The following is a 14,970-nucleotide window of genomic DNA, read 5'->3' as shown; positions in this document are numbered from 1 at the left end:
CATTTACTGATGAACCATCTCTACCCGGCTCTTATGATCAGAGTACGTCCTCAGACCGCGGGGTGTGGAGGGAACTGCTAATACATAGGATATCCGGACATTATGGTTATGTAATTGGGGGCCTCACAACTGCAGGGCTGAGACACGCAGGGGCCGGATCCGCACAGCACATATACCGTCCTCCCCCCTTTCCCAAAAGGAGAGGAGAAAGGCACCCCAAATAATGCAGGATGAGATACCACAGCCGTGGGGGTCCGAGGTAATTATGCTTGGTATTATAGGTTGTATTCTCCTACTAGTGATCCCAGTTTCTCCAGGGGAAATCACAGCACTAGAGGATGTCTCCCTGAGGTTATATAGCTATGGGGCATATACTGTAGCTGCTACAGTGCTGCTAGGGATAGTGGGAGTGGGGGTTGGTGTGGCCTGACCCAGCCTGCCCCAGGTGCTCAGGGAGGTATAGCCTCGTGGGCAGTGGACCCCTCAGGTGGAGGTCTGTTCTCCCCCTCTCCTCAAAATGGCTGCTGTGCCTGCAGGGGGCTAGTAGTTTCTCTCACCTGTTTTCCCCTGAGTCTGGTGAGTGGGGAAGTGCAGGCCGGGTGCTGGGCAGTCTCCCCCCGTCCAGTCAGGCAGGGCAGGGATCAACTCCCTCTTCTGCCGCTGCAGCGCTGATCTTGCGCCACGGAGCTTAGCTGGCGGCGGGGCTCTCAACTTTAGTCCCCGGCTCTGGATGCGGTGTAGGCCGCGACCCGACGGAGATCCCACAGGCTCTCCCCGGTGAGCGCGGCGGGCGGCGGTGTCAGCGGGAGTTCCCGCCGTACAGGGGCACACTGCAGCAGCTTTGGAGGCAGCTCCGCTCCGCCCGGTGATCGCGGCAGGTGAGCGCCTAAATCGAGGTCCCGGCTTCGGCCTGGCGGGGAGGCCGCAACCCGCAGGCGCACTCAAAAGTGCACCCCGGCTCCGCAGCTCCTATCCCCCGGTCACAGGCACTAGTAGGGCAAGGTGGGTAGCAGGGATGGGGTGTTTTGGGGTGTATTAAGAGGCCTTTTTTGGGTGTAATTAGTGCTCGTTTGCAGGAGCACCCCAGGGACACGTCCTCTCGCTGGTCCGGTTAGGCCACGCCCCCCGATACAGCTTCTTATTATATTATTATATTTGAATATTCAGTGATTTTACCAGTTCCTAGTGAATAAATAGGCAGAACTCAGGAACAAGTCATATATTGGAATTTGAAACCTTCAAAAACTGACTTAAGGCCTACCTGTTTATTAACATATTTCATAAATGTCCCTTTATTTCCTATCAAAGTGCTTAGTTCTCTTTCTGTTAAGGCCCATACACACTAGAAGATTATCTTTCCAATCTGGCTGGTTGGAATGAAAATCTGGGAATGTTTGGGAGCAAATGACAAATGACAATTCCCCATTTTCTCCTAAACCATTTTCCAGCTTTTGGGAGCAAATGGTTGATTGTAATTTGTTTCCAAAAATTTCCAGATTTTCATTCCAACCAGCCGAATTGGAAAGATAATCTTCTAGTGTGTATAGGCCTTTAGACTTATTTTGTATCATGTATTTCTTATGTGCAATATTTCCAAATACAAGCATATCACTGCATGCCAGCCATTTTATCATTATGATTTCTTTTTTATGTATCTAGCATTGAAAAGAGACTGAATGAAACAGAAAATGTAAGTACAGTAACGTGAATCACATACATTTCATATGTAAACTTGCATCTAGAAAACATCCTTAAGGTCCCCATACACTAGGCGATGTACCTGCAATTTGACACACAAGACTGCCATCAGAAATTGTGGTGCCCGGGACTGACAAAATCCCGGGCCCCCGCTCCCTTCCCTTCCTCTACCAACACCCCACCCCCACCACCACCCGTGTATTAAAAGGATACCTGCGGCCGCGGTGGTGTCAGCGGCTTCTCCGACTCGTCCTCCCGAGTCCTCTGGCCTCTGGCATGCTGGGGACCCGCACTGTAAGCCGCGTGATGACATTGCACCATGGTCGGCTTACAGTGCAGGCGCCCAGCATTCCTGCTGCCCACTGCACTGCCTGTGTATGTCCGCGGATGGAGGATCCGGCTAGACCTGGGGACTGTCTATATGCGGCGGGCTGCAGAGGAACTGCGGCCCGCCGCTATGTAGTGGGGGAGGGTGGCTGAAGTGAATGGGGGTGCTGGCGGGCTGCTGTGTGGACGGCCGCACAGGACCATTTGGGCAGGCTCCTTCCAGGCAATGTGTGGCCACAGCCCTACCCCTTCATTAAATTCTTCATTGGCTAACCCAGTGTGATTGGCACAAAGGCCAGCCCTTGGCCCCGTGGAGGCTGGCCTTCTGGCATATTCTACCCTAACTGTACTGAATGATTACTGCTATTGATGTTCACAATACATGTTATTTCTGTTTAATTAAAAAAAAGTAACTGTTCCTGTTGGTCAGGTAGCAGCATGTCAGTTCTCCTAATGCAGGTCAATTCTCTTAGAAATATATGAAGGCAGAAGCAGAGAACCACGTTCTCATGGGTGAGAAAAGGGCTTTAGAATATGAGCTAAGAAAAATCAGAGCACTGAAGGTGAATGTCTTTATTAAATACATGTAGTATTTCAATAACATTATTTTATAAAGAGTTCTAGATGTCAGTATAAGACCCACAGTAAGTGAAAAAAAAACACACATACTTTTAAGTTTATAGATAACAATGGACAAATAAAGTATCAAAGGACTATACGTATAACCTCCCAAAGAGTTTAGCCAGAACTAAATGCTTGTTCACACACATGTATTGGGAGCAGGGTTGGAACTGCATTGGTTGTAGTAAAAATACACTGGTGCCTGCAGCTGGTTTTGGCTACTTTCTCTATCAAAGCACTATGTTGTAATAATAGTTCTGCAGTTTATTTCTGAAATGGACAAAACCATGTGCACTGCAGGTGGGGCAGATGTTCCTTGTGCAGAGAGAATTAGATTTGGGTGGGGTTTTACTTCAACATGAGATCTATATTGCATTGTAAAAATAAAGCAGTCAGTATTTTCCCTGCACAGAAACAAAATAACTCACACAAATCTAAATCTCTCTGCACATGTTACATCAGCCCCACTTGCAGTGCACATGGTTATGTCCATTTCAGAAGGAATTTGCCTTTGCGAGTGCACCAGAATAAGGACCCATATTGCATACTTTACCATGCACATGGACTACAATTAAGAAGCAAGGGCCAGTGAGCACGCTACACTAGTTGGGAGCCCATGTTGACGAGCGTCGACATTGATCTAAATAAAGTGAAAACTCATGTTGACCTTTTCATGTGTCTACCGTTTCATGTTGACCTTTTCACCAGGTTGAATTTTTGACCATGTTGACCTTTTTCATGTAGACCTATTGACCCTTTGGCCTTTTGACCCTGTCGAGCTTTTGGTATTGACTCTATCTACACACTGTCTATCTAATAATGCACACCCTTTATCCCTGTATTACTATTTCTCACTGTGTATGTCAAGCATTGTTCAATAGCATTTACTTTACATTACTTTCCTTGCACTGTGGAGTATTCTGGTGCTATACAAATATTAATAACAATGTTAATAAATGGCTTGCAGAAAGTATTGTGTAGTTTTATTTTACAATATATTGTCATCATTTAGGCATGTAAAAGTTCTGCAGATAACCCTGTTCTCAACTGGGAATACAGATTAGACAATGTCCCATCAGCTGTGACACCTGATTCCCCACAACAACAGTAAGTACTCATACCTATAATGGCAACCTGGTTGATCTACAAGTTACACTGGCAGAATAATCGGCATCATTCAATCTAGCTTCTTCACTGCAAAGTTATTTTATTTAACTGCTAATAATCCAGTAACAAGCAGGCAATGACTACGCACATGTTGGCCAGACTGGTGGCTAATGTTCATAAGAACACTGTCTGCACACCAGATAATTAGTGCTTGAAAAGTACGGTAATTCATTATAACAGGCTATGATATTTTTTGGCTGAAAACACTTAAAATCCAGAACTGATTCAGAAAGCCAATATTTTGCATTTAAAACAATTATGAAAGGAAGAACGAAAGTAATAGACAAAATAAGCAAAATACCATTAAATTTCACCCCCTTCCCACATGGTAATTTATCCCCCAAAAGCTCCATGTGTTCCAATATAAGATATGTACAGATGGGGCCAGCATCATCGTTGCTGGCGCATTGCCTGCCGTCCGGCTCTAGCGCATGGCATGCACGCGGATGTGCAAGCGTCTCACATGCTCGTGCGTCTATTGCTGGGAATGGGGCACGCAAGCATCTCCGATGCATGCACGCCTCATTCCATGGCGCAGGGTGACGATAACTGCGCCAGGAACCGCTCTAATGAGAGCGGCTCCATCTGTAAGTAGGTTAGCAAGTTAATACAGTATCAGGGTCATGGGTTTGATTCCCACAAGGGCCTTAACTATGTGGAGCTTTCCGTCTCCCACAATCGAAAAAACCTACTGGTAAATGAACTGGTCTGACAAAATGAACCCTGGTATGTGTCTAGGGCATACAGGTTGTCAGATGCACTGGAGCAGAGACTGAATTGAGTGGCTAATTTTTTTTATATGTGAGCACTAAAAAAAACCTGTTATCGAATGGAATACATATTGTCAACCGCCAATCATGATGTCAGAGGTCAGAAGACTGACAGTGACATCCCAATGATCCAAAATTCCACCAGGGGCTGGTTAAGTATACCTAACCTTTCCCCCTACCTCCTAACCCTATCTGATGTCTAACCCAAAACCACCCCCTCCACACAGCTTAACCCTTCCCTGTTAGTGCCTACCTCCTCGCAACCTATCCTCCCCTTCCATGGCTTAATATTAGTCCCGTGATGTCAGCATCAATGTTGTGGCTGCTGATTGGGATTCCTGCATCAGAGGTTTGACTGCCACCATTCCGACCCCCGCCATGCTGAATGCATCCCTATTGAACAGATGAATAAATGTTTTGCTTTGTTGGCAGCCAGGTCACAGTATTCTGCATCTATTTTTCATTTCAGATCACAAATGAAAGTTAAAGTTCTAGAACAAATAAAAAGTCATCCAACTATAGAACTGCAGGTAATAAATGAAGCAAAATGCACAATTATTATTATTATTATTATTTTTTTTTTTATCATACTACAGCTTAGGTCAGGTTAAAGAGACAGAATTGCATCAAGTCCATTTTGTGGCTGCCTCTCTTGTTTTGTTAAAACTGTGCATAGCGCACTCATCTATGAATGACTCCAAGTTGTATGCATCTTCTCAGCCCTAACTCCATTTGCATCTCAGTATGCATAACTGTGGGCAGCCGCATTCGTATGTTGGCATAGTTGGTACGGGGGCTTGTCATGGGTATGCAAGAGGAATAGTGGGTTGTGCAGAGTTGTCCAGGAGTATGGCTGCTGCATGTGCATGCTGATAGAGAGAATGGGTATTTTCAAAAGCCTATGGATTCGAGGTGGTGCTATCACACAGTTGTGTACAACTCTGCATATGGGCAAATCTCTGCATTGGGTTCCATGCACACAGTACAAGTTTACTTACATGCAACCTGCATGCACAATATAATGTAAGTAGTATACGTTCATACTAATAGATCTTTCTATATTGGAGGCATTTCTGTGACTAGACCAATTTTCATGACAAGCCACCATGAATTACCTAGTATGTCGTCAAATTATAGATGTACCTCAGTGATGTCATTACTTCCTAGCAAGTTCATAGGCTGTCTTCTCATGACATATGGTCCAGCCAATACAATGGTTACTGTGTAAGCTACTGAATACTCTTTATTTCAATTTAATTCTGTTTGCAGATATTGCATCTTGTATCTTTTAATCATTGGACAAGTGGTGCAACCAGATACTTTAATTTAAAATAAATTGGAGTGTCATAGATAAACCATGGATTATAGACAGGGCCAGTTCTAGACTATGTAAAGTGAATGTGCCTTTGCTTTCTCCCCAATTAAAAATCTATACTGTTTTTTTTGTGTCAGCATACATAGCAGGGATAATTAGGTGTAAATTAAGACATCCATCAGTTGATTTTAAAATGCTTTCATAAACCAGACACATGGCTCCTGATGCTGTACAAGCTGGCCAGGTTATAGGCCTGAAAGTGATTGGGTCCTGAAACTAAAGGTACATACGCACTGGGCGTTTTTGGCCAGCATGTATGCACAACAATGATGGGGAAAATAACTGGGCTGAAAAATGCTCAGTGCATATGAACTGAGCGATTTTCATTCATTCAAGCAAATATCCTGAGGGTGGACGGCTTTCCATAACAGGACACTATGGAAAGCTTTCACCCTGTTGCTATTACCAGCAGATGAGCAGCCGTGGCCGGTGATGATGTGGGAACCGCATCAGCACTCACCGCCGGGCTGTACACACTGTGCGACTTTTCAGCTAAAAGCAGCTAAAACGGCAAAACTGAGCTGCTTTCAGCTCAAAATCATCCAGTGTGCATGGGTCATTACTGGTTTCTGAAGAAATTCACACCGTTTTTAAAAGACCTGCTATGATCTGTGGTATGTGCTGTATCTTGCTTGTGAACTACCTGTCTGTGAAGCCTGTGGAGATAGAAACCCTTTTTATTTTGTATTTCATACGGTGTATGTGATCATTGCCACAGTACTAAATAAAAATACACCTCACCTTTACTTTGGTTTTGCTGCAGAATCTCTGCAGAAATTGATCCTTCCTGGACAGACCAGGTCTTCACTCAGTTTTCACCATACATGGTAGACATGGGCCCCCTGTGCCACCTCCTGTCCCGTGTCTACTCCTGCCACTGGCCCCTTATGTTTCTACAGCCCTCTGTGTCACTACAATCTTCTGCCAATGTCACTTCAGCTCCCATCATTCTTGCCTCCTAAAGTTCCAGTCCCCTATCATTTGTGTCACTCCAGCCTCCTGTCCCCTGTGTCAATCCAGTCCTGTCACTCAAGCCTCCTATCCCAGTCGGGTATGGTACGGGACTCCGACAGTCGGGACAGTCATTATCTCGACGTTGGGATCCCAACTGCCCGGAGTCAGACAGCATGGCGAGCGCAAAAAAGACCCTTGCGGGCTCGCTGCACTCGCCACGCTGAGGGCACGGTGGCCTATTCTATTCTCCCTCTATGGGGGTCGTGGACCCCCACGAGGGAAAATAGTGGGTGGCCGTCTGCGTTTTGACAGTCGGGATCCCGACTGTTGGGATCCCGAACTGTCGGGAACCCGTCCGGCACCCTCCCAGTCAATGCAGCCTCCTAGTCCCAGTTATTCCAGCCTCCTGCTACTCCACAGTCCTGATCCATTTTACTGCCCCCTATGTCACTCAACTCCCCTGTCACTCCAGCCTCCTGACACCTGTTTCATTCCACCCTCCTGCCCCCAGTTACTCCATCCTCCTGCTCCCTGTGTAATTCCAGACCCCAGTTCCTTGTGTCATTGCAGCCCCTCATCACTTTAGCCTCCTGTCCTCTGTGTAAAAATGTGCCCCGGTGCTGGGATGGCTCCCCTGCCCCCATCACCAGAGCAGCAGCAGCTGGGACGGGGAGAGCTAGTGCTGTGTCCCCCACGGGACACAGCTTCCCCTGGCGCAGGGATCAGCTGTCTGATCCCTGTGCCAACAGTGCAGGCAGCGGTGGAGAGGGACCGCGCTGGGATCAAGACACCGATCCCAGCGCTGCCAGTGTGGCAGAGAGCAGCGGCGAACGGAGCAGTGCTTTGAATCTGGCGCCGCTGCGGCCGACAATCCAAAGCGCCGTTCGCGGTGGTTTGAATTTCCCGCCATCTTGGAGCCAATCAGCGCTCGCCGCGCCGTACTTGGCCCCGCCCCGGATTCTGACGCCAGATGCCGCCGGGAGGCGAAGAGGAAGAAGGATCCCACGCCGCCGGATCGCAGAAGATCTCCGGCGCCTCCTGGAAGAAGAAAGGAAGCAGCGCCGCTGCTGGCCAGGACAGGCCAGCGGCAGAAGAAAGAAGATGGCGGCCATCCATGGAGAGGCCAGCGGGGGTGGGAAGCATCAGAGAAAGAAGAATACAGTATCCTATTGGTGCACAAAGGGCAGAGGTAAGCACAGGGAAAAGAAGGTCACCCAACCCTCAATACAGACAATTTATACAGGAATGGCTTCCCCTGTCGCACACCGCGCTCACAACCTATTCAGAATATCTCAATTAGTCCTTAAATAATCTGTAACTCGGTCTTGTTCAGATGGGAAACTTATTTTTTCTTATTTTCTATTTCTCCGTAACCGAGGTATGAAAAAGAAACAGAATAGAATATGGTATAGTACGTTCTCACAGGATCACTAATTATTATGACCACCACCTTAGGTAGAAGTGGGTTTTTAATAGTTTAGAAGGGTAGCGTACCCTACTCACACCAAACAAAGAATGTGCTCCTCACATAAAGGTTTCTTTTATCTGTAAACAGGACCGTAATTCGCTTCAATACTATACTGTATGTGGCCTCTCCTGTCGATATTTCCTTCCCAGAAAATGGATATACCTTCACTTCAGGGCTGCTACGGTCTGTCTGGGATCTGCCAACAAAGAGACAGGGTGTTTTAATAAGCACAGGCTCCTGCATTGCTGACTACATATTAATAATGGTTCTATTAGCAGAAAAAGCTGAATCGGAAGGAGGGCACCTCTAAAAAGAAACCGAGATAGGATTGAAAATACGCTGTGCTGTGTAAGTGGGGTACGTCCCCCTCCATATCTTTTTAAGATACACTGGGTGAAGGTATATCCATTTTCTGGGAAGGAAATATCGACAGGAGAGGCCACATATCATTTTGAAGCGAATTACGGTCCTGTTTACAGATAAAATAAACCTTTATGTGAGGAGCACATTCTTTGTTTGGTGTGAGTAGGGTACGCTACCCTTCTAAACTATTAAAAACCCACTTCTACCTAAGGTGGTGGTCATAATAATTAGTGATCCTGTGAGAACGTACTATACCATATTCTAAAGTACAGTTGGTGGTGTCTATTACAGTTCTGCGCCAGGCCGCCACAGAAATTGCAAAGAAGGGTATCCAAAACCTTCAACAATTAGAACATCCGAACAACAAAAGTTTTACAACTCCAAATGGCGCCAGTGAGCTAATGGTAATAATCTAATAATAACAGGTGACAAGGGGGGAAATGCAAAAAAATGCAAAAAAATATACTTCCTTTATGCACGGTGGTCAAAGTTCCATATGTGGAGTATCTCTGTCAGTTTGTAAACTCCGGTATATGCAAAAAAGAAAGGCTCAGGATAGTGAAGCCAGTTTTAATATACATATACATACACAAACATAACATACAAAAATACACAATAATAGATCCAGTGAAAAACAAAAATCCAGCAATCAAGTGCCCAGTACAATTACCGGATAGAGTATCAGAACTGGGTGTTAATCAGTTCATAAGCTCGGTATAATAGTCACCAGTCTGGTCCCGGGTAGCAGTCCTGGGTGTAGAATACCGAAGGTAAGTTCCTGGTGTCCCCTTGAGCTGGATCAACAAAGGCTGCCACTTCACTTAGCCAACGCGTTTCGACCTTATGTAGAAAAGGTCTTTTTCAAGGCTTGTGCTGTGGCATGGGCAGCTTGCGTTTATATAGTCTGTCCTTAATTAGAAGGGATCAGCGGTGAACGAGCGTTTATAGACACTTTTTGTTCCCTAGTCCAGGAGGATATTAAAAAAGCACCCCAAAAGGACTTCAAATCCAATCTTACTTTTAAAGAAAGAACCGCATTGAAGAACCTCCGTGAGAATCACCTTATCACTATTAAACCCAGTGATAAGGGGGGAGGCATAGTTTTAATGGATAGAACCAGATACGAAGCCGAAGTTTTGAAACACCTAGAAGATAGAACAACATATCATAAATTAAGAGCTGACCCCACTCTTGTCATCTTAGAAAAATTAAAAAAGATGATAGAAAAATATGAAGGGGATGGTGTCCTACTAAACAGAGAGGCTAAATTTTTACTGAATGATGAACCAGCCATTCCGGCTCTTTACCTTCTACCTAAGGTTCATAAGGACCCCCTGAATCCCCCAGGGCGTCCTATTATGTCAGGGGTTAACTCCCTCACAGCAAACTTATCGGAGTTCATAGACTTCCACCTACAGCCTTTGGTTCTGGAGAATACATCACATCTGAAGGACACCAAAGACTTGTTGAACTACCTATCCACGGTCCAGTGGGAGGAGGGATACGTCTTGGTAACCGCGGATGTTAGATCGTTATATACGATAATCCAGCATGAAGCTGGGGTGGAAGCCTGTACAGAAGCACTTTTAAAAAGCACTTTAGCTACCCCGCTACAACTGTTTTTAATAGAAGGTATTAAATTCATTCTTAATAATAATTATTTTATGTTTAATGAGACCTTTTATATTCAGAAGGTCGGCACGGCGATGGGTACCAGGTTCGCCCCAAGTTATGCTAACATCTTTATGGGGAAGTGGGAACAGGATGTTATCTGGTCCCACAACCCCTTTGGGGCGAACCTGGTATCCTGGAAACGGTATATAGACGATATACTGTTCCTGTGGAAAGGGGGACGGGAAACCCTGTCTTCATTTTGTACATACCTTAATACCAATCTTTTAAACATAGATCTTACTTTTAATATCAGTGAAGTTTCAGTTGATTTTTTAGATATCACTATTTTTATTCAAAATGGAGTTTTATGTACTAAAACCTTTACGAAACCCACGGATTCTGGCACCTATATTGAGACCACGAGTTGCCACCACAATAATTGGTTAGAATCAATTCCGGGTGGTCAACTCAAAAGGATTAAAAGAAACTGCAGTGAGAATGAAATTTATAAAGTGCAGGCTGACCAATTAGAAAAGAAATTCAAAAAATGTGGTTACAAGGAAAAATCAATCCAACAAGCCAGAACCTTGGTAGACAATACTGATCGTAAGGCCCTACTGGAAAACAGAGTTATCAGTGTAGAGGATGATACATCCAGAAAGAATAATAAAGCAGAGTGGGCCTTTATTACTAACTACTCTGCACAATATAAATACATTGAAAACTCCTTTAAGCGACATTGGGAAATTCTATTTCGTGACCCCATAATAGGGGGAATTATTCCCAAAAAACCGCAGTTCATTTATAAAAGGGCTCCCAACCTAAGGAACAAATTGGTTAGAAGTGCCCTCCCTCCTCAAAAGAAAGAGGGCAATATCCTTACGAAAGGGTTCCATAGGTGTGGGATCTGCCAGGGATGTAGAGAAGTGAAAGGTGATGGTAGCAAAAAAACTGATAAAATTACCATCAATGGTACATCCTTTGAACTTAGAGATTTTTTAACTTGTAACACAAAGAGTGTGGTCTATATGATAGAATGCGCATGTAATTTAGTATATATCGGACGCACCTCAAGACCATTTAAGGTCAGAATAGGCGAGCATCTACGTAACATTAAAAAAGGGCTCGCCACCCATGCTTTATCTCAGCATTTTAATGAGGTCCACAATAAATCCATTAGTGGTATAAAAAGATTCTTGGCGATTAAAAGCGTCAAGACGGACAACAGACAGCGCAATTTGAGTACTGCTCTTGCCAAAGCAGAGATGCGCTGTATTTATGACTTTGGAACTCTCAAACCAGGTGGACTTAACGCTGACTTTGAGATAAAATGGTTTTTATAGAATGAATTTTAGTGCTTTTCTATTCTATTTTTTTAGACCACACTCCTTTTTTAATTAATTGATGTTTTTAATTAATTGAAGCTTTATGCTAATGTAACTTTTTTAAAATTTATCCTTAATTTTAAATATTGGACGTTTTTAGATGCATATATCAAATTTTATTATGTATTTATTCATCTGCTCTTTCTTGCACAAATAATCTATATGCACTTTGTGGAATGAGTAAAAGTATCACGAAGTATTGCATTTAATGTCCTGATTCTCGCATATTATTTTGTCTCATCACAGAAAATAATGCTGGCTCAGGGACTACATTAAGGACAAGCTTTATGCACTGCGCTTTCCCTGGTACGCTCCGTCACGGAGAGCCAGGAAGTAGAGTCTCCGGCTAGTTGGAACGCAAACAGCGTTCCACATACCGGAAGTGACGCGACGCAAACCCGGAACCCGGAAGCGATCAGCGGTGACAGCGGGGAAGACAGGTGGATGCTCGTTCACCGCTGATCCCTTCTAATTAAGGACAGACTATATAAACGCAAGCTGCCCATGCCACAGCACAAGCCTTGAAAAAGACCTTTTCTACATAAGGTCGAAACGCGTTGGCTAAGTGAAGTGGCAGCCTTTGTTGATCCAGCTCAAGGGGACACCAGGAACTTACCTTCGGTATTCTACACCCAGGACTGCTACCCGGGACCAGACTGGTGACTATTATACCGAGCTTATGAACTGATTAACACCCAGTTCTGATACTCTATCCGGTAATTGTACTGGGCACTTGATTGCTGGATTTTTGTTTTTGTTTTTCACTGGATCTATTATTGTGTATTTTTGTATGTTATGTTTGTGTATGTATATGTATATTAAAACTGGCTTCACTATCCTGAGCCTTTCTTTTTTGCATATACCGGAGTTTACAAACTGACAGAGATACTCCACATATGGAACTTTGACCACCGTGCATAAAGGAAGTATATTTTTTTGCATTTTTTTGCATTTCCCCCCTTGTCACCTGTTATTATTAGATTATTACCATTAGCTCACTGGCGCCATTTGGAGTTGTAAAACTTTTGTTGTTCGGATATACCATATTCTATTCTGTTTCTTTTTCATACCTCGGTTACAGAGAAATAGAAAATAAGAAAAAAGAAGTTTCCCATCTGAACAAGACCGAGTTAAAAATTATTTAAAGACTAATTGAGATATTCTGAATAGGTTGTGAGCGAGATGTGGGAAGCATCAGAGCTGAGGAAGCTCCCACCCCCCCACCCCCCCGCGGCCTCTCCCAACACCAGGTAGGCAGCCCTTGGGCCACCTACCCCTCCCTAGACCACCGGGTGTTCGTGCACTAGGCCCGTGGACACTGTCAGGCCCTTCCGGCCTGTGGGCAAATGAGTCGGGTCCTCTCGGCCCGGGGCATGTAATTGTGGGGCCCTCTTGGCCCTTGTTGTAGTCGGGCCCTCCTGGCCTGTAGTCTGTGAGTGGGCCAACCAGGCCTGAGGCCTCAATAAGTCGGGCAGTAGGCCCAGGGCCCTTTCCCCACCGGTGGGCCCCCACTAGGTCGGGCATTAGGCCCGTGGCCCCCCATTTAGCCGGGCGCTAGGCCCGTGGCACAATAGCCGGGTGTAAGTCCCGAGGGCCGCTAGGACAGGCTCTAGGCCTGGGGGGCTATTGATTCAAGCATTAGGCCTGTGGCCATTGAAAGGCGTTAGGCCTAGGAGCGGCTAGGAGGGTGGTAAGTGACTTTGGCACTAGGCCAGAGTCACTTGAGTAATTGATTAGTCTAACATCAAAAGGCCTGTCTGCATGTAACAAAGAGGTAGATCAATAAGTCCTTTATCCGGATTACAGCTCAGCTGTATTTGCAATCCTGGAATATGGGAAAGACAATACAGCCTAAACGTAACGAGGGTTGAATACTTTCATGTAACGCAGATCACTGAAATGTCTCACTGTAAAAACTGCCCAATCGCATCGATATGGGCTGTACGTAGAAAATCCGGGCGCCGTGCTAGGAAACAAGTACCGTTTCATCTAAACATCGCTTTCACCTGAATAACATATTCAGCACATTTTTAGATTCATGCTAAATTCACTATTGTTTTATGACTATTTTACCACCTTGAACATCTTAATAAAGGTGTTAATGTCAGAGTTTTCTTATTCAACTATTATTCAACTATTCCATACAATAAATTCTGTTCATCTTTGTTTAAAGACAAGCATATAAGATGACTGAGATCAGTTATTACATTAATATTGGCAGGGGTGAACAGTATATCACTTGTTCTGTATCCTCTTATCTGGCCTTCCCCTCTACCTCCTTTATTTACCCTCTTTATCCCGATATTAGTTTTTCTCATTTTTTCAATAGCATTTACTTTACATTACTTTTCATTGCACTGTGGATTGTTATGGTGCTATAGAAATATATTAATAACAATGTTAATAAATGGCTTGAAGAAAGTATTGTGTAGCTTTAAATTACAGTATATTATCATCATTTAGGCACAAACAAGTTCTGCAGATACCCCTGTTCTGAACTGGGAATACAGATTAGACAATGCGCCATCAGCTGGGACACCTGATTCCCCACAACAACAGTAAGTACTCATATCTCTTCCTATAATGGTAACCTTGTTGAACTACAAGTTATACTGGCAGAATAATCGGCATAATTCAATTGGAATACGGTCATTGAGTGACAAGCATTAGGTCGACATGCATTGATTGACATACAGGAAGGTCGACATGGGTTAGGTCAACGGGGTCATTAGGTGGACATGAGGAAGGTTGACAGAGTCATTAGGTCGACATGGTTTTTTTTTTACTGTTTTTTTGAGCCAACATGTGCCAACAGGCAGTATTTCATGCCCTACCATCCACTAGGGCGTGGTGGGAGAATAAAATAGTGTGCAGAGCGTAGTGAGGCACCGTGCCCGAAGCATTGCGAGTGCAGGGAGCCATGCGAGGGGACGCAGTGCTACTTTTTAGTGTTTGTGTTGACTGTGTCAACATTCCGGTAAAAAAAAAAACTAATGACCTGTCGACCTAAACCATATCGACCTTTAGTCATGTCGACCTTAAGTCATGACGATCTTACTGCTTGTCGACCTAGTGGTCCATACCCATTCAAAATGATCAGTGGCGTAACTATAGCTCCACAGCCCCCGCGGTGGCGGGGAGGCGCAGAGAAAGTTTGGGCGCCGGGGGTCTGCGGGGCTATGGTTACCCGCTGCTGTCTGCCGGTACCTGCCTGCCGTGCCGTCACAG

The 14,970-nt window shown here is 44.8% G+C and overlaps 1 protein-coding gene across 15 annotated transcripts in view; it reads left to right on the top strand.

The window, feature by feature from the left end:
- Positions 1-14,970, top strand: part of CCDC7 (coiled-coil domain containing 7) — a 178,964-nt gene that overhangs the window by 46,668 nt on the left and 117,326 nt on the right. For 13 of the 15 annotated variants that reach the window (XM_083188854.1, XM_083188857.1, XM_083188866.1 and 10 more), the window contains exons 10-14: positions 1,660-1,690; positions 2,499-2,588; positions 3,659-3,753; positions 5,053-5,113; positions 14,206-14,300. In XM_083188854.1, the coding sequence (XP_083044980.1) occupies positions 1,660-1,690; positions 2,499-2,588; positions 3,659-3,753; positions 5,053-5,113; positions 14,206-14,300 (372 nt within the window). The remainder of the gene's footprint in view (positions 1-1,659; positions 1,691-2,498; positions 2,589-3,658; positions 3,754-5,052; positions 5,114-14,205; positions 14,301-14,970) is intronic. The other 2 variants (XM_083188862.1, XM_083188867.1) reach the window with 2 other exon arrangements.

Source organism: Crinia signifera, chromosome 5 (assembly GCF_055691185.1).
Source record: "Crinia signifera chromosome 5, ASM5569118v1, whole genome shotgun sequence".
NCBI classification, from domain to species: Eukaryota; Metazoa; Chordata; class Amphibia; order Anura; family Myobatrachidae; genus Crinia; species Crinia signifera.
Note: the sequence above shows the minus strand (reverse complement) of the source record. Positions and strands in the feature narration are given on the sequence as shown.